This window comes from Rissa tridactyla, chromosome 9 (assembly GCF_028500815.1).
Source record: "Rissa tridactyla isolate bRisTri1 chromosome 9, bRisTri1.patW.cur.20221130, whole genome shotgun sequence".
Taxonomy (NCBI): domain Eukaryota; kingdom Metazoa; phylum Chordata; class Aves; order Charadriiformes; family Laridae; genus Rissa; species Rissa tridactyla.
The window spans coordinates 1,939,831-1,956,450 of NC_071474.1; the positions used below are offsets into that span (position 1 = coordinate 1,939,831).

The following is a 16,620-nucleotide window of genomic DNA, read 5'->3' on the forward strand; positions in this document are numbered from 1 at the left end:
CTTTAAAGGTCCCTTTCAACCCAACTGTTCTATGATTCCTCTTTGGCAGTCCCCCCACCCAGCGAGCATCTCCCTCCCTGCCACTCGCCCAAGCTGGGCGCGCAGCGCCCTCGCAGGGAGCCCAGCCCAGGGCAGTTCCACCGCCTCCTTCCCTGCACAACCAGGGCTTCTGCTCCCCCTGCAGCCCACCGCACCGAGCAGAGCCTCCGGCCAGCATCGCGTGTCCCTGCAGGGACCTCCCAGCCCAGGGAAGAGCAGCAGCAGCAGCGCAAGCAGAATGCGCCTCAGTGGACACCCCAAAAATGCCCCTTCAGGTCCCACCACCCTCTCTCGGGTGGGGGGTCAGTGCTTGTGCCCGGCCCCTCGGCAAAGAAAGAAAGAAAGAAAGGAGCGGGCAAGGTGTTGGTATCTTGAAAACATTTTATTTCATCACTATTCCGTGGTAACATAAATAATAGGCAACGACAGCACGTGGAACGTAAAGAGGGGCAAGCGGCGGGCGCGGGGCACAGCGGCAGTTAACGGGGAGGAGAAACTCGCACTGGTAGTGCTGGGCAGTTCGGCAACTTGATTTAGTGAAAATATACATATATAGAGAGAGATATATATATCAGTAAACTAGCAGTATTTGGTGTTGTTCCCTGTGCTACAGGCCTAATCCACAAAAAAAACCCCCCCCATGATTGTACAGAGGTGCTGAACCCACCGAGTGCCCGCACAGCTCCAGCACCTGCAGGGTCCATCCCGGGGGCATCCTCCCCCCTCCCCACGGCGCTGGCGCGTCCCAGCGGGAAGGAGGAGGGAAAGTCCCTCTGCGCAGAGGCGCAGGGAGCAAAAAAAAAATCCCTCTGGGGTTAGGAAACCCAGGGTCTTTTTATTTTTTTTTTTTTTTTAATTTAAAGAAGGATATGGGTGCACGTGCATGGGTGCGCACACACGGAGCAGCTCCTTTCCCCGGGCCGGAGCCTGGGGACACTCACAGGCTGCTCCTGCCCCCGTCCCCGGCAGCACCCCCACCACGGGAAGGGTCCCAGGCTGCCCGATTTTATAAATGAAGCCCTTCTGACCCCCCCGCCCCATTCCAGTTCTGCACCCGCCCTCACATTTTTGCATAGGAAAAAAAACAGCAACGAAGCATCGCGCTTTCCCGGGGAGGGGGGTCACCGCCGCTTGGGCTCCCCCCCAGTTCCCGTGAATCCCGACGGAGGGGACACTGCTCCTCTACTTACTCCAAGCCCACGGCCGGGGCGGACGCCCCCCCCCCAGCCCTCTCTCATGCAGTGGCTTTCGGTTACGGCGGTTTTAGCGCTAGACGAGACTAGGAGGACGTGTTTCCAGTTAGCGAGTGGGCTCTTGGCAGGTCACTTGACTTCTGGCTCGTATTCTGTGTAAGTGGATACAATAAAATTAAAGAGCGAGTATAAACAAAGAGAGTTTATTTATAAAACGTCCCTGGAAGTTAATTATTCTTCGGGCTGTTACGTAAGTTTTTCAGCTCCAGCTGTAGCTGTCGGATGCGTATGTCTTTCTGCGAGAGCTCGTCCTTCAGCCGCCGGATCTCGTCCTGCTGCCGGAAGAACATCCGAAGGAGCTGGAAGGGAAGGAGGGAGCTGGAGGGACCGCACCGGCCACTCACCCCTCGCGCTGGGGCCGCCTCGTAACTCGGCCGCTTTTGCAACACGCCTTCAGCCCCCGCCTCTCCCCCATTTACTACTTCGCCCTCCAGCACGGGGATGCCCTCATGGATGCCATCCGCAAACTCGGCTCCAGCAAAACAAATTCCTTCCGGGACCAAGTGCTGATGTTGCCCCGGCACCTCCATACGTTATTCCCGGAGAGGGATTTTAATAAATAAAAAATAAAAATTCAGGAGCTTAACGCCGCTCCTTTCGGGTTCTCTGTGGTTAAATACAGAGCGGGATGCTTCAATTCCCAGGGAATGGCGGTGCCCAGGCACTTCAGTCTGAGGGTACCAGCAGAGACCTGCAGAGCGGTGGCTTTCCAAGCTGCACCCAGAAAATGTTCCCCCCCCCGGCCAGTGACTGTCCCCCCCCATCCCCGGGCTGCGCTGCCCTACCTCGTTCTCTGTCCGGGGCGGCACGTTCTCCAGCAGGTCTATGCCATTAACGACAACGCTCTTCTTCTCCCTCACCGGTGCCTTGAAGACGATTTTGGATGTCTTCTTGTAGCCCTCCTTCAGCGACATCAGGATGGGATCTGAGCGGGGCAGAGCAGGGGAGGGGGTCAGGGGGGGCTGCGGCCCCATCCCGCTGCCCGGCCGTTCTCGGGGCTCCCTGCCATCCCCCCCGGCGGCTTTACCTCGGTTCACCCCGCTCAGCCATTCATCCGGCGTGAGGGCTGGTTCCGTACCCGGCGTCATCGGGTAAATGTCCTCTTGGTACGTTTCTGACTGAAAACACGGGGGAAAGAAAAGCAACCGCCTCCGTGAACGCGCTCACAACTTTTTAACTGCGTGATGCAACCTGCTCTCAAGGATTGCGCTCGCTCCTTTGGCATGCGGCAACGCAGCCACCCGGGGAAGCGGTCAACCAGTGTTTGCACCATTAGGTCAGATGAGAAACGCCAGTGTTGGCTGCTCAGGGCATGTGAGGATCTGGGAAACGCCAGCTGGCCACCGGCAGCAGAGCCGAGGGGCCGGAGGAGGACGAGCGGCTGCTGAGCCTGGGACCGGCTCCTCCACGCAGCCCCCGCCGGCGCTGGGAAAGGCAAATGCCAAATCCAGGTCCAGCCCCAAGATACATTTTACCAGGAACAGCCCTGAAACCTCAGGCGAGATGAGCCCTTTACTGCCCGTCGCAATGGACCAAGCTGATTTTGCATGTAAAAAAAATCGCATCAAGGCCAGGGGCAATGCAGAGATGTGTTTCCTAAAAACACTCCCATTAACCCCTGGGGAAAAACCCCTTGGGAATCCCATGCCTGGGAAGCGTAATGACTGGAAGGTCTAAGACCAGCGCAAAGAGACCCAGTGGTCAGACTGGTCAGCAAGGCGGCGCAAGCAGGGGCATCTCCATCGCGTCGGACCCACTCCGGCCACCGCCAGCCACCGCTCGCCCCCGCCAACCCATCCTGGCACCCCCGGGTGCGGCGAGGGACTCACCCTCCTCGGCACGATCATCGAGATGGGTTCGATCAGCCCCTTGAGGGTGATGAGCTTGTAGAAACGAAAGACCTCGCAGGCTGACACGTCCAGCCCGTGCTTCGGCATCACCCCTGCGGAGGAGGGGCAGACGTTAACCCCCAGGTGCCGCAAACCCCTGGCAGCTGGCTGGGACCCATCCCCCTCCCTGGAACGGGGCACCCCGAAAGGTCCATGCTCTCCATCAGGAGACCCAGGTCTTTACTGAATACATCCCTGGGGCACAGACCTGGGCCACGCCACGGGTGTTTGCAGGGATGTCGGGAAAGGGATGAGCAGCTTTTATTCAGGACAAATCACAGGAATCGCTGCCTGATGTGCCCTGCTAAAGCCATGGCACGTGACGGCAGGAAGGGTGTCGCTGGGCATGCGTCTGGCTGGCGCCCAGCCCCAGCCCGGCTGAATCACCGCGGGAAGGACAGCACAGCAATGGGAACGCTGCCCTGCAAGCGCTGCAGCCCTGCCTTGATGAGCCAGAGCCGGCGCAGCGCCCGCCAAACCCGTGCCAAACCCGCTTGCCTGTGGCATTTAATTAAGCGCCTTCCATCATCTACTTTTTGCACATCGGGAGCGAAGGGGCAGCAGCTCTGATGTCCTTACCCAGTCCTTTCTGCGGGGCCGGGGAGCGAAACTCCATGAGATAACTCAAGTAGGGCTTTTCCGAGCCAATCTCGTAGTACCGAATGTTGCCATCGCCCTGGAGCGAACACAGGGAAGAGGAACGGATTAGTGCTTTCGGAAACGCGACGTTGAATAGTGACCATGACAACAAACCCCAGCACCCCGTCCTTAGGAAATGCCAGGGGGAGACAGGCTGGGGCCACTGCAGCACCGCACATCACCCCGCGGGATGCTGAGCAGCGGGCACCTCTCCAAAACAGGGGGGTTTTGGCCAAAGAGCTGCGTAATGCTTTGCTCGGGGCTTAGCACAGCCCTGCTCCCCAGACGGTTCTTCTCCCCCGCGCCATTTGCTGGAATTTGCAACCTTCGGAAATTCAATAAGGACAAGTGTAGGGTGCTGCACCTGGGGAGGAATAACCCCCCGCACCAGGACAGGCTGGGGGTGACCTACTGGAGAGCAGCTCTGTGGAAAGAGACCTGGGAGTCCTGGGGGACAACAGGGTGACCATGAGCCAGCGATGGGCCCTGGTGGCCAAGAAGGCCAAAGGCATCCTGGGGGGCATCAAGAAGAGCGTGGCCAGCAGGTGGAGGGAGGTCATCCTCCCCCTCTGCTCTGCCCTGGGGAGGCCGCATCTGGAGCGCTGGGTCCAGTTCTGGGCTCCCCGGTTCCAGAAGGACAGGGAACTGCTGGAGAGGGGACAGCAAAGGGCCACCAAGATGCTGAGGGCACTGGGACACCTCTCTGATGAAGAAAGGCTGAGGGATTTGGGTCTTTTCCATCTGGGAAAAAGACGGATGAGGGGGGATCTTACCAACGCTTATCAATACTGAAAGGGGGGGTGTCAGGAGGATGGGGCCAGGCTCTTCTCAGTGGTGCCCAGCAACAGGACAAGGGGTAACGGGCACAAACTTGACCATGGGAAGTTCCACCTAAACACGAGGAGGAACTTCTTTGCTGTGAGGGTGGCAGAGCCCTGGCACAGGCTGCCCAGAGAGGTGGGGGAGTCTCCGTCTCTGGAGACATCCCAACCCCGCCTGGAGGCGTTCCTGTGCCACCTGCTGTGGGTGACCCTGCTCTGGCAGGGGGTGGGACTGGGTGATCTCCAGAGGGCCCTTCCCACCCCCACCACTCTGGAATTGTATGAATTCCCCCCTTCACCTCCCTGGGAGACGCTGCAGCCCCCGCCGCTGTGGGGAGCGAAGCGCAGCCCGTACCTTGCCCGCCAGGTACAGCATGTGCGTGTCGGCATCGTAGAAAGGGAAGAGGAGACCCGAGAGCCCGTCGATCTCCTCCTCTATCAGGGGCATGGACAGGTCTTCCTGCACAACAGCAAGAAACACCTCCATGAGCAAGATGTCCCGATGCTCCTGCTGAGCGGGGGGGCTGCGGCGGGGACAGAGCTGGGGGGTCCCAGCACCCACCTGGTCCCAGAGGGCGATCTGCCGCGTGTTCCAGCGCGACACCCCCGTCGTCAGCAGCCGCTTCGTGCTGCCCAGGAAGACCACCCGGTTGACGCGGTGGTTCTTGCAGCTGGCCTCCTGCAAGACAGGAGTGAGCTCGCTGACAGCATCCCCCCCGCCAGGCCCGCCATGGCCCCCAGACCTGACCCTCGCCCTGGGAAAGCCCCTTCCTCGGCAGGCACCCCCCGACCTGCCACCCCCACAACGCCTCTCCGGCCTCGTCCCGGCGGAACGCCGGCTCTGTGCCGGCAGACAGCGCGGAGGTACCATGATTCAGCGCCCGTCCCCCGTGCAAAACGAAAATGCCCGTCGCCCTGAGCATTAGATACCACCTTCACCGAGAAACCACCAGCTCCCTCCAAACTGTGGCTCTTTCTGGAACTTTCTGCATCCTCACCTCCCTCCCCAGTTTCTACTATTTTCCACAAATCCTTAATTAATAAAAGAACAAAAGCCTCCAACTCCAGTGCCTGGGATGAGGCCGAGCCCTTCCCGTCATCTCCACCTAATTAAAACAGCAGAGAATTACCCGCAGACCCTGGCACACCCAAAACAACCCACCGTGAGTAGCAGCTGTACCTTGCGAGTGTTTTCACATACTTTCAGTTGGATTCCTCCCCAGGATCTTATTTCCATCCCACCCCCGGCCCCGCGCAGTCCCCCGGCACGAGCACCGCACCTGCAGGACCCTGCCGGACCGCGGCTCCACCACCCGCAGCTTCTTGTCCTTGCAGGTCGTGGCCAGGAGGCTGCCGTCCGTGTTGAAGGACATGCAGAGGATGACGTCCGTGTGGCAGTCGATCATCTTCACCGGCTCCCCGATGTCCAGGTTCCAGATGAGGACCTGCGGGAAGCAGGGAGGCAGCCCTGCCATCTCCACTCCTGCAGACCCCCCCACCCCTCCCGCAACCTCCAAGTCTGCTCTGGGCACCTTAATATCTCCTATTTGGGCTGAAATTGCCCCCTCATCACCTACAGAGCCGCCCTCCCTCCTCCCAGCGCTGCCCTGCGGCTGCTGCTTGGGCACAATTAAAATAGTCCTCCTGACCCTTGCACGAGGGGAGGCACCGTCCGCTGCGGACACGGTGGGTCACTTTATTCCAGGCGGCAGGACCCTGCCCCGGCGGCACCCAGGTGACTCGCAGCCCTGTCAAGGGCAGGGAATGCCTTTGCCAGGGCAGTGGCCGGGCAGAGCTCACCTTATAGTCATAGCCGGCGCTGAAGAGGATGTTGTTGGTGGTAGGGTGCCACTCGACGAGGCCGACGCGCCGGCTGTGCCCGTACAGCTCCAGGACGGCCTCCGTCATGTTCCTCTTCAGGCCGCCTTCGGGGATCTCCCAGATCCGCACCTGGGGACGGGGCAGGCATCGGGGCGGGTTTGGGAGCCCCGGCAGGACCCCGACGCCCGCCGTGGGGGGCTCTGAGCTGCTCAACCCCCGCAGTGCCCCGATGCCAGTGGCCTCATCCTGCACCCTAATGGACATCCTGGGGTCGACCCCGTCCCCTGCAAGGGCAGAGTCCGTCCCACCGGACCAGCGAGCACCCCGGGGAAAGGGCAGACCCAAAAAAGGCAGCGGTTTCACCCCTGGACTGTGGGTGCCGAGGAGAAGGACTCAATAAAGCCGATGCAGCGTTCCCAGGGAGCAGGGCCGGGGAGACTCCCCCTTCCATCAGCCTTGCTGGGTGCTTGCCCCCCCGAGCAGAAGAACCTGGGTTAAAAACAAGCCAGAAAAGCCCCCACACAGAGGGTGCTTGCTGTGGAAAAGGAGGTGATGCACTGGGACAGAATAAGGCTTCTATAGCATCCCCTCTTCAATTAAACAGCTCCAGATAATGCTATCAAAGAGCAATTACAGATGCTTTCATCCCCATGGCGGGTCACTGGTATGAAGCCAAGGTGCCACATCACATTTATCTAATCCCCCCTTGGTCTGCTCCGGGCCCGAGTGCCCCGGACCCATCCGAGCAGCAAGCCCTGGGGTCCTGCCAGCCCTGCGGCTTCCCAGAGCCACCCGAAAGCCGGCAGCGTCTGGTGGTGCCTACACGTCCCCGGGGCTCAGGTGAGAGATGAGAAACGACTGAGCTTTGCCCCCCCCCATCTCCTCCCCATGGCAGCCTGCCTCGTGCATCCTTCCTGGAGCCTTCCTCTCACCCCAGCTCTGACACCAGCTGCAGACACATCACAACACCTTCAAGTGACACCCGTCAAAAAAGCCGAACCACACCGAAGGCAGCTCCCAGCCCGCGCAGGTTCCCTTCCGCCTCCTCCCCCAGCACCTCGAAAGAGGAGCTTGGCTTTGAGCGGAGGCAGTGGCCGGGGCTGCACCGCCCCAGCGAGCATCGCTGAGCTGAAACAAAGCTTTTCCAAAACCTAGGAAATATCGGGAGGCTGCTGCCCGGGGAGGACTGATCCTGCTGCCCCTTCGGTTGCCCCTCCTCACCAGCACCCCCCAGGGTCGCCGCATCCAGCCAGGGGCTGAGTGGCAGGGGTGGGGGAAATTAATTTGAAATATTGCAGTGAAAAACCTGCGTACAGATGCACGGGTGGAGCGAAGACGCTCGCCCTTCGGGTTGCACGGCGTGCAGAGGAAACAGCGTTACGAGAGCGACGGGGTTAAGGGGCCGGTTTGGCTCGGAGGGACGATTCTGAGAGCATCAGCGGTTTTCAAACAAGGCACAACACGAGGAACGAGCAACACAGCCCTGATGGCGGGCTGTCAGAGGAACCGGTTATGAAAGCGGCGCGTTACGAAACGGCTGTTACCAAACCTCGGGCTGCGCCTGGCCCCGGCGGTGGCGGGCTCTGAGCGAGCCCTGCACGCCCAGGGGCGCCCGCCTGCCTGCTTGCTGCTCGAGGGACATGCCATCAAACCCGGGGGGACACACAGGGAAACATTCACGCCCTCAGCCGAGCCCCCTGCATGGCCAGGGTCTGCTCAGGTGGGAGCCACATCTTGCCTTTTGCTGTAAAGGCAGCCTAAAGGATGGGTATTAAACGTGCCCTGTATCCCCGCTCAGCCGGGGAGCGTCGCTCAGCGGCGTCACCTCTGCGGTCGGCTCCTAACGGAGTTGCATCATTCCTCATGTTTTGCAAAAAAAAAAAAAAAAAAAAAAAAAAATGAGCGAGTGCCAGGGACGGGCTATTTTAGGCAGGTTTCCCCATTACCGCGGTCACTATGACCTGAAAATAGACGTGGCGGAACTGGTTGCAGTCCTAACGCCGCTCTGTTGCCAGTATAGGCATAGCTGCAGCTGACCCGAAACTCGAGCACCGGGCTTCACAACCTCGTCCCGTCCTGGGATGGAAATGATGCTTTTGGAAAATTATCATTGAAAAAAACCACAGGAAGAGCCCTAGAAGCACCTCTCTCCCTCCTCCTCCCGTGACAGCAGGGAGAGCAGCCGGTGCAGGACGCAGCTTGTGAAGCCAGAGCCTTCCTCTCCCAACCCATCCTCAGGAATCTTCTTGATAAAATTTTCCCTGAAATGCACCTTTCCACGAAGAGATGTATCCTGCAAACAAGCCACCGTGCCACAAGATCCCTGCCACATCAGCTCCCGGCGCCTGAGTGCACGGCGAGCCCCGGCACAGGGAAAATACGGAGCCAGAAATATCTGCCGAGATTAGGTAATTCCCCTTTTAATCTTCCCGCTTGTTTTGTCCTGCCCTTTAAAAGCTCCTTCCCAAAAAGCCTTCACAGCATTTCAGCGTCACCGCAGCAGGGACCAGGAACTCGAGGACCAGCCCTGCCACTAATTGTCCCGTGAGGACAAATAATGAATTAACGTCCCTGGCACGCCATGGGAAAGCATCAGGCGAGGACAGACGGCTTTATCCAAGCGGGGACAGACAGGTACGGACGGAGACAGGTTTGACAGCGAGGGAGTAATTACAGGAGGGGGTTTCAAGCAGCGCGATAACCCGGGTGGGCCGTGGGAGTGATCCCTCTCCAGCGAGGCAGCGTTTAACCGCGGCCATTGATACCTGGTGCTGCCGCGCTGCAAAATCCTCATCACCCCCTTGGAGAGGATTAGCCCGTATCCAGGCTTGATGGAGGAAAGATGGGGCTGTGGAGCAGGACCAGCCGCTGCATCCCTGTGCTCGTGGTCCACATGGCAGGTCCTCCAGCGGTGTCCCCCGCCTGGGACCGACGGTGACCCCGGGTGACAAATATCATGCAAATACTCTGTTTTCTGCAGCTCGGACTCCGCAAGGACCTGAGCATCCTCTCTCTTTGATAACGGCCGTTGGCCTGAACCTCATGAAACCTCCTGGGAGCGAGCGGGGAGAGCCCGAAGGCGCAGGACCTGCCCCTAAGCAGCACCCTGGGTGCGGGGTGGCACCGGCACCCACGAGCCTGCTCCCCTCCAACTCATCCCCAACGGGGGGAAGCCCCCCACACTGGACAGCCTATGGGGCAATTAGCTTAATTTCCCAGGTTTAACAATGGCTCACGAAGTCTTCCCGGTATCCTCCTCCCTCCCAGCACCTCCTATTCCCTGGCGACTGTATATAAAAGGTTATAATTTAAAGTGGGAGACAGCTCACCATGATTCATGGCCGCCATCTGAATTGTTTTTCCCCCCACTCAATATCTTCCTTGACAAGCTTTCAGCTAATAAAAAACGCCAATCTACTGAACTGAAGGAGACAATGAGACATTACGTGACAATACAGTGAAAGGCTAAGGACCAGGTGAGGCAGTTTGTAACTGGTTAAAAACTGGATCACCCCAAACCGTGCCGAGCAGAATGGGTGACGGCTTCTGATCTTCTCCCTCGTACAAAGGCTATTTTTCCTTTATGATACAGCCTTTGCCATGGGCTTGTTTGTGGCCAGAAAGCAAAAAGGAGGAGGATGCGACTAACAGCTACGGAACGATGACCCGATTCGTTACCCCCCGCCCTGCAAAACTGCCTTTTGCTCATATGGCTTGATGGGTCCGGCCACGAGAGCGGCCGCAGCCCCCGCGGTCCCTGATAGCAAGAAGGATTAATAATAGCATTGCTGTTGGGCTTGGGGGAAAAAACAAACAACACAACCAACAAACAACCTTGTTGTGCACAGCTGCATGGCTTATCTGCAGCGGGGGATGCGGAAAGAGCAGCGCTGTGACGATAAGTGACACCGGGGACAGCAGAGGAGCTGGGCACCAGCCGCAGCCCCGGCACCGATGACACAGGAGCCGGGGACCGGCACAATTTGCCTATTGCTCTGCCTCAATCTCTTCCCCCCTTCTCCATCCCTTAGACTGCTGTGCCATCACCCACCCGCAGCCCCTTCCCACACCCCCGGGGGGATAAATTAAAGGGAAGACGGTGCACGGAGCCGCGCGGGTCCTGGAGGTGCCAGCCCAAAGCATCCCAGCTCACCGAGGTGTCTTCGGAGCATGATGCGATGATGTTCTCAATGAAGGGATTCCACTTGATGTCCAGCACATTGCCCTGGTGACCACAAACTTTGGGGTAGTTTGGTTCGATCCGGCCTGTCTGTAATTTAAAATAAACAATAACAACCAAAAAAAGAGAGAGAAAAAAAAATTAGTGATAAAATTGGTCTTTTTAAGACCGGAGCCCTGTTAGGGGGCTGAGCTCTGTAGCTCACCCTGGGGTAGAGTTTTTGGCATGAAGCATTTGGAACTTTCCTCCCAAACTTCGTAAGTGATGTCGAGCAAGGTGTGCACGTGTACTCCACAGGACAAATCCCCAGCCACTTTGGGATCACAGAATGGTTTGGGTGGGAAGGGACCATAAAGCCCACCCAGTGGCACCCCCTGCCCTGGGCAGGGACACCTCCCACCAGCCCAGGTTGCTCCAAGCCCCGTCCAACCTGGCCTTGAACCCCTCCAGGGATGGGGCAGCCACAGCTTCTCTGGGCCACCTGGGCCAGGGGCTCACCGCCCTCACAGCCAAGAGTTTCTTCCTCAGATCTCATCTCAGTCTCCCCTCTTCCAGTGTAAAACCATTCCCCCTCGTCCCATGGCTCCCCTCCCTGCTCCAGAGTCCCTCCCCAGCTTTCCTGGAGCCCCTTTAGGGACTGGAAGGGGCTCCAAGGTCTCCCTGGAGCCTTCTCTTCTCCAGTCTGAGCCCCCCCAGCTCTCTCAGCCTGTCCCCACAGCAGAGGGGCTCCAGCCCTCCCAGCATCTCCGGCGCCTTCTCCGGCCCCGCTCCAACAGCTCCGTGTCCTTCTTGTGCCGAGGACTCCAGAGCTGGAGGCAGTGCCCCAGCTGGGGTCTCGCCAGAGCAGAGCAGAGGGGTAGAATCACCTGCCTCGACCTGCTGGCCACGCTCCTTTTGATGCAGCCCAGGAACACTCTTGCTTAACAAGGCTAATTACACCACTCGATGGGATCCTTCCACATGGATGGAAATCCTTGCAAGACTTTCTGGGATGGTCCAGTCCTGACATCCCCCGCAGCAGAGGGGGCCTGCAGAGCTCGGCAGCAGAGGACGGCACACAGCACCCGGCACAGTTAAGGTCCCGTTAAGGTTCCCATCGTAAATGGGGTGCAGGAACCCCATTTCTTGCAGCCTTCCACCGCCCTTCCTTCTCCTGCGCTGGCTCCCTGCCGCAGCCCGGAGGTGGTGGCAGGCTTCGGAGCGTGCAAACTAACTAGGTCAGCACGACACAGCCACTAAATATTTCATAGCCCTTTCCAGCACTGACCTTTTAACATATCGAGCTCCTGGCTCCATTTAATGGGAACAAAGAAAGACACCGAGGATAACACGCTGCATTTTTACCATCTGCAGCTGAGGGAGGAACGCTCCGGGCAGCCGGATCAGGCCCAGGGACTCACCCCTGCACCATCGCTGCTGGGAAGGTTGATTTGAATTAATTCTCTCCCAGGGAGACGCGGCTGCTAATTGCCGGAGCGCGGAGGTGCTCCCTGCAACGCCAGCCGGGAGCAGCGCGGGATGCGCGGGCAGAGCGGCTCTGCCCGCCCGGATTCCATCAGGCAGGGATGGAGATGTGGAAAACCATCACAGGAGGCACTGAGAAACACGGGCAAACGCAACCCTCCCCGAGCCCACTTTATCAATTTTTAAAATAGGCATTATTAGTGATAAGCCAGTTCTTGCTCAAATTGCTGCAGCAGCTCTAAGTCACCGCTCAGACACGGCCCACATAGAAGATGAGAACTAGGCTGGGCTAAAAACACCGGGGACTTCGTTATATGGGTCATTTCAATTATCGAGGTAAAGGAAAAAAAAAAAAATAGGTGCCTGCCCTCAGTACGTGAGCAAACGGACACCTTCAGCTCCACCCCTGGCTGGGTAACGGGGTCACTGGCAGCCGTTCCCCTCTGCCCTTGGATGCGGTCCCTTACAAACACTCATTAACTCCCCCGGCGTGTGACAGGCGCGGGATCGCATCCCCGTTAGCCGCTCTGTGCTGAGCACTTAACGCAAGACTGATTTCTAACTCGTGAGCCTCTCTCTAATTAGGGCACGTTACACAAATTCCCTACCCATATGGCGCGGGGTTCATTTTCCCTTGGGTGATTGATACCTGCCAGTGTGATTTTAACCTCTATTAGGGCCAATTTCAGGGGTGTCAGGGCAGGGATGGATGGAAGAGCCGGGATGGGGCGGCTGTGCCCACCCACTCCTTCAGCTGCCGACGGCATCCCTTTGGCTCGCTCAGAGAGCCGAAATTTTGATAATTCTGCCCATCAGCAATAATCTGGCTCAGACCTGAGCTGCTGTGTCAGTCCTGGACCTTTAACTGCCTCCTGCCATCCACTAATGCATTTTCTTCCCCGCTTTTACCTGGCAGCTTTGCCCTGGATAAGCAGCAATGATCGACGTACACATTTCTGACATTATCAAACAGCCGAAAGGGCGCTTTCCTTGTTTTATTAGCCCTATTATAAATCGGTTCAGGTTATTAGGGATAAAAACAAGCAAAGTGACTTTCTGACGGTTTTACCAGGGTGACCCAAACCTCCAGCAGCTCTGGATGGTGCCGTGGCTGGAGGGATGGTGCCCTGAATCCCCCCAGCCACGCGTTCCCCCGGGATACTTTTCTTTGCCCACATGACACCAAGCACCGCTGCAGGAAGGGCAATACGTTACGGTAAGCATCACCCATCGATTTTAAATTTTCCTTTTCCTCGGTGGCAGAGAGAGCCCCTTGGGAAGTCCCCCTCACACCGAACCTGCACGGTGCGGGGCAGCGGCCCCCAGCACCTCAGGGATCCCCCCTTGCACACTAAAAGATCTCCGTGCTGGGAGCCAACGGTCCCCAGGAAAAGCAAAGCCCAAGGAGAAGCATCGACCGACCAAGTGCTGAGAGCACATGTGCTTCAACACAAGGGAAACCATTAGAGAGGGCAAGCCCCTTCATTTAAATAAGTAAAGAAAAAATTAAGCATTTCTGATGCAGAGCCTAGAAAACAGCTTTGATCAAAAAGTTAGTTTTCCACTAAATTTAACTTTCCGAAGGGGTGGAGGGGAAGGAAGATTTAGGAAAATGCTGCTTTTCACTAAAAAACATCCTGACACCTAAAACCAGCGCTCCCATTCAGCAGCTCTCTCCCCGGCGCCCCGGTACGCCGGGTGTCCGTGCTGGGCTGGGCATCCCGGAGGGGACGTTTGCCCTGACGGGTGCTCGGGACGTGGGGCAAGAGCTGCCCATGGCCTGGGGAGACCCACAGAGCCGCTGCTTTCACCCAAACTCCACGGTAAAAATCATGCCATGAAAAGTTATTAAGAAAAAAATATCTGATTTTTCCCACATTCTTTAAGTTTTCTCGTGGGGAAAAAAATAATAAAAATATATTAATGCTGCCCTCTGTTCACAGGTGGGGAGAGCTCAGTCCTGTGCCCCACGGCCCTGGAGAGAGGACGAGGTGCTTTGGGTCTCGTCCTGCACACGAGCATCATACGGAGCAAAGCGCGAGCTGCAGGGATGCAGGCCCCGGGACAAGCAGACAGGATTTGGGAAGGGAAAACCCGAAAGTGAGAGACGGAAGGTGGAGGAAAACGCAGCACATGAAGCCCTGCCTCCTGGTACCAACCTCCTGTGAATTAACGGGGTGCAAAGCACAGCTTTATCGGTTATTACATTAAGCATGCTAGCAGACATCGCTTACCCAAACTGCTCAGATTATCTAGCTTCCCCCCTATTTTCGTATTTGCATTAGCGTGACGTTATTAACACACTGTCTAGAGGAGAAATTCATGCAGCAGCCGTTAAATTCCGGGCGGACAGAGCTTTTAACAGCACAAGTTAATATGCAATCACTCCAGTTTTGAGCAACCGGCCAAGTGATGTCCTTTGCGAGGTAGATCAGATGGTTTTTGCCAAAATTCACTACGATTTCCAGAGGACAAAACAAGAGTTTGGTCACTAGGGATAGTTTCTGCCCAAGATATCAAGAGTTTTGATTAAAATTAGCTGAAGGCAGAGAGCGTGCAGGAGCTGCCAGGCTGCCCACAGCAAGGGACAGCCCTCGTGCAAGAGCGGTGGCGGGTTGTGCCCATGCCCAGGGCACCTGAAAGAGGAGGAGGAGCCAAAGAAGTGGAATTTAAGGAGAAAAAAAAAATGATTAAAAAAAAATAATCAGGGATTCATGCTGCAGCTTCCCATTCAGTCATTCTCTGAGGGACCCCGCCAGCGGCCGTGCATTAAGCTGCAGTGAATCCTAATCGCCGGATCCCTGGGAAGCTCAGTGACCCAAATACCGTCCCTTTAGCGAGATCACGCCGTGGCTCTCGGCTCCGGCAGCTCTGATGTTTTTCCACAGCATGGGCTGGAAGGAGCACATTTTCCAGCAACTTCAGCCCCTCAAAGCCTTCCTCCCTTCCCTGGAGCGATGAGGAGCGCTTGAAAAGGAGAAAGTTATTTGTATTGTGGCTGGGGGAGAAAGGGCAATGAATTTTTGAAGCTGGTTGAATTCAGTTATTTTGCTGCTTGGTGGGTGAGAAGGAAGCCTTCTCCCAGGGACGGCTGGACCAGCGGCGAGGGCAGAGCCCAGGAGAGATGGATCCACGGCCCCAGGAGGTCGGGCTGCCCCAGGAAGGGGAACACCATCCCTCAGAGCAAAGCCTCCGTGTTCTTAGAAGCATCACTTTTAAGCACTCTTAAGTCATCAAAGCATTGCTGTGAGCCCACGGCAAGTTTGGGTATCGGAGTCATCTCAGTGACCCTCTTGGCCACCAGCAGCATCAGACGCGGGCCACAAGAAGCGTCATCGCTTCAGACCCTCTGAGCAGCTCAAGCTTCAGGCTCAGCATGGCAGACGATAGGACGAGAGGGAACGGGTTCAAGTTACGTCAGGGGAGGTTTAGATTGGATATTAGGAAACATTTTTTCACTGAAAGGGTTATTAAACATTGGAATAGGCTGCCCAGGGAGGCGATGGATTCACCGTCCCTGGAGGTGTTTAAAAAAAGGGTAGATGGGGCACTTAGGGACATGGTTTAGAAGTGGCTTTTGTCAGGGTAGGTTAAAGGTTGGACTTGATGATCTTAAAGGTCCCTTCCAACCTCAGCGATTCTATGATTCTATGATTCTATGACTCCACATCTGCTTTGCAACAAACCAGCAGGAAGCTCGCATGAATAATTTCAATAGATGTATTTCATAAAACCTGCTTTTCACCAGCTTCCCTGGAAATACAAACCCAGCACATTTCCAGATCCTCACGTTCCCTACAAAGGGCTATGCGCGCGGTGAAAACCTTTATTCGACTCTCCCCTCAAACCAACCACGCACAGAAAACTCTACAGAAGCAGCAGCAGCATCAATCCGGCATCGACGCTGGCACCTCTCCCTGGGTGAGAAACCTCCCCGAGGAAGGAGCACCCACCGGGGTGGTGAGTGACCCCGGGGACCGGCCGGGCCACCCTTCCCCACCCCGCAGCTCCCCCAGATGCTCCCTGATCCCTTATTAGCTTTTCGAGGGGGATCAAGGAAGCGCTGCCTGAGCCACAGGGGATTTACAGGGTTTCCCAGGAAATCCTTGAGTACACACAAGTCTCCAGTGGCTGCGATTAAGAGCAAATACATTTACTGCCGCCTTTTTAAAGAAGGTCTCTCCTACTCAAGAACCAAAGAGGAGGAAATTACACAGATTTCCCTGGCCCGGGGCAGATCCCGGCTGATTTCAGTAGGAGGGAAGGTCATTGCAGGTTAACTGGTCGCCATTAGGAACCAAGTCAAACGGAACCAGCACAAGCGAGAGAGAAATGGGACAAACCCTTGGCAGGGACCCAGAAAACCCACTGCCACCGTGCGCTGCCGGCTGCCGGGTAGCGGGGGACCGGCCCCGGCTGAGAGCCCACGGGAAGGGGGAGGCAAGGGGAGGGCTCCAGGCACAGCTGGGCATCACATCCGCAACACCAGCTCTTCGAGCGGCGAGAGGTTGAAC

The 16,620-nt window shown here is 57.1% G+C and overlaps 1 protein-coding gene across 7 annotated transcripts in view; it reads right to left on the bottom strand.

Moving 5' to 3' along the window:
- Nucleotides 1–1,086: 1,086 nt before the first annotated feature.
- The window catches only part of CORO2B (coronin 2B), a 47,473-nt gene continuing 31,939 nt past the window's right edge, over nt 1,087–16,620 (bottom strand). For 6 of the 7 annotated variants that reach the window (XM_054215406.1, XM_054215402.1, XM_054215405.1 and 3 more), the window contains 9 exons: nt 10,616–10,732; nt 6,442–6,591; nt 5,922–6,086; nt 5,204–5,320; nt 4,997–5,101; nt 3,761–3,857; nt 3,122–3,234; nt 2,078–2,410; nt 1,087–1,591 (listed from right to left, as the gene is read on the bottom strand). In XM_054215406.1, the coding sequence (XP_054071381.1) occupies nt 1,460–1,591; nt 2,078–2,410; nt 3,122–3,234; nt 3,761–3,857; nt 4,997–5,101; nt 5,204–5,320; nt 5,922–6,086; nt 6,442–6,591; nt 10,616–10,732 (1,329 nt within the window). In that variant the 3' untranslated portion in view covers nt 1,087–1,459. The remainder of the gene's footprint in view (nt 1,592–2,077; nt 2,411–3,121; nt 3,235–3,760; nt 3,858–4,996; nt 5,102–5,203; nt 5,321–5,921; nt 6,087–6,441; nt 6,592–10,615; nt 10,733–16,620) is intronic. The other variant, XM_054215408.1, reaches the window with a different exon arrangement.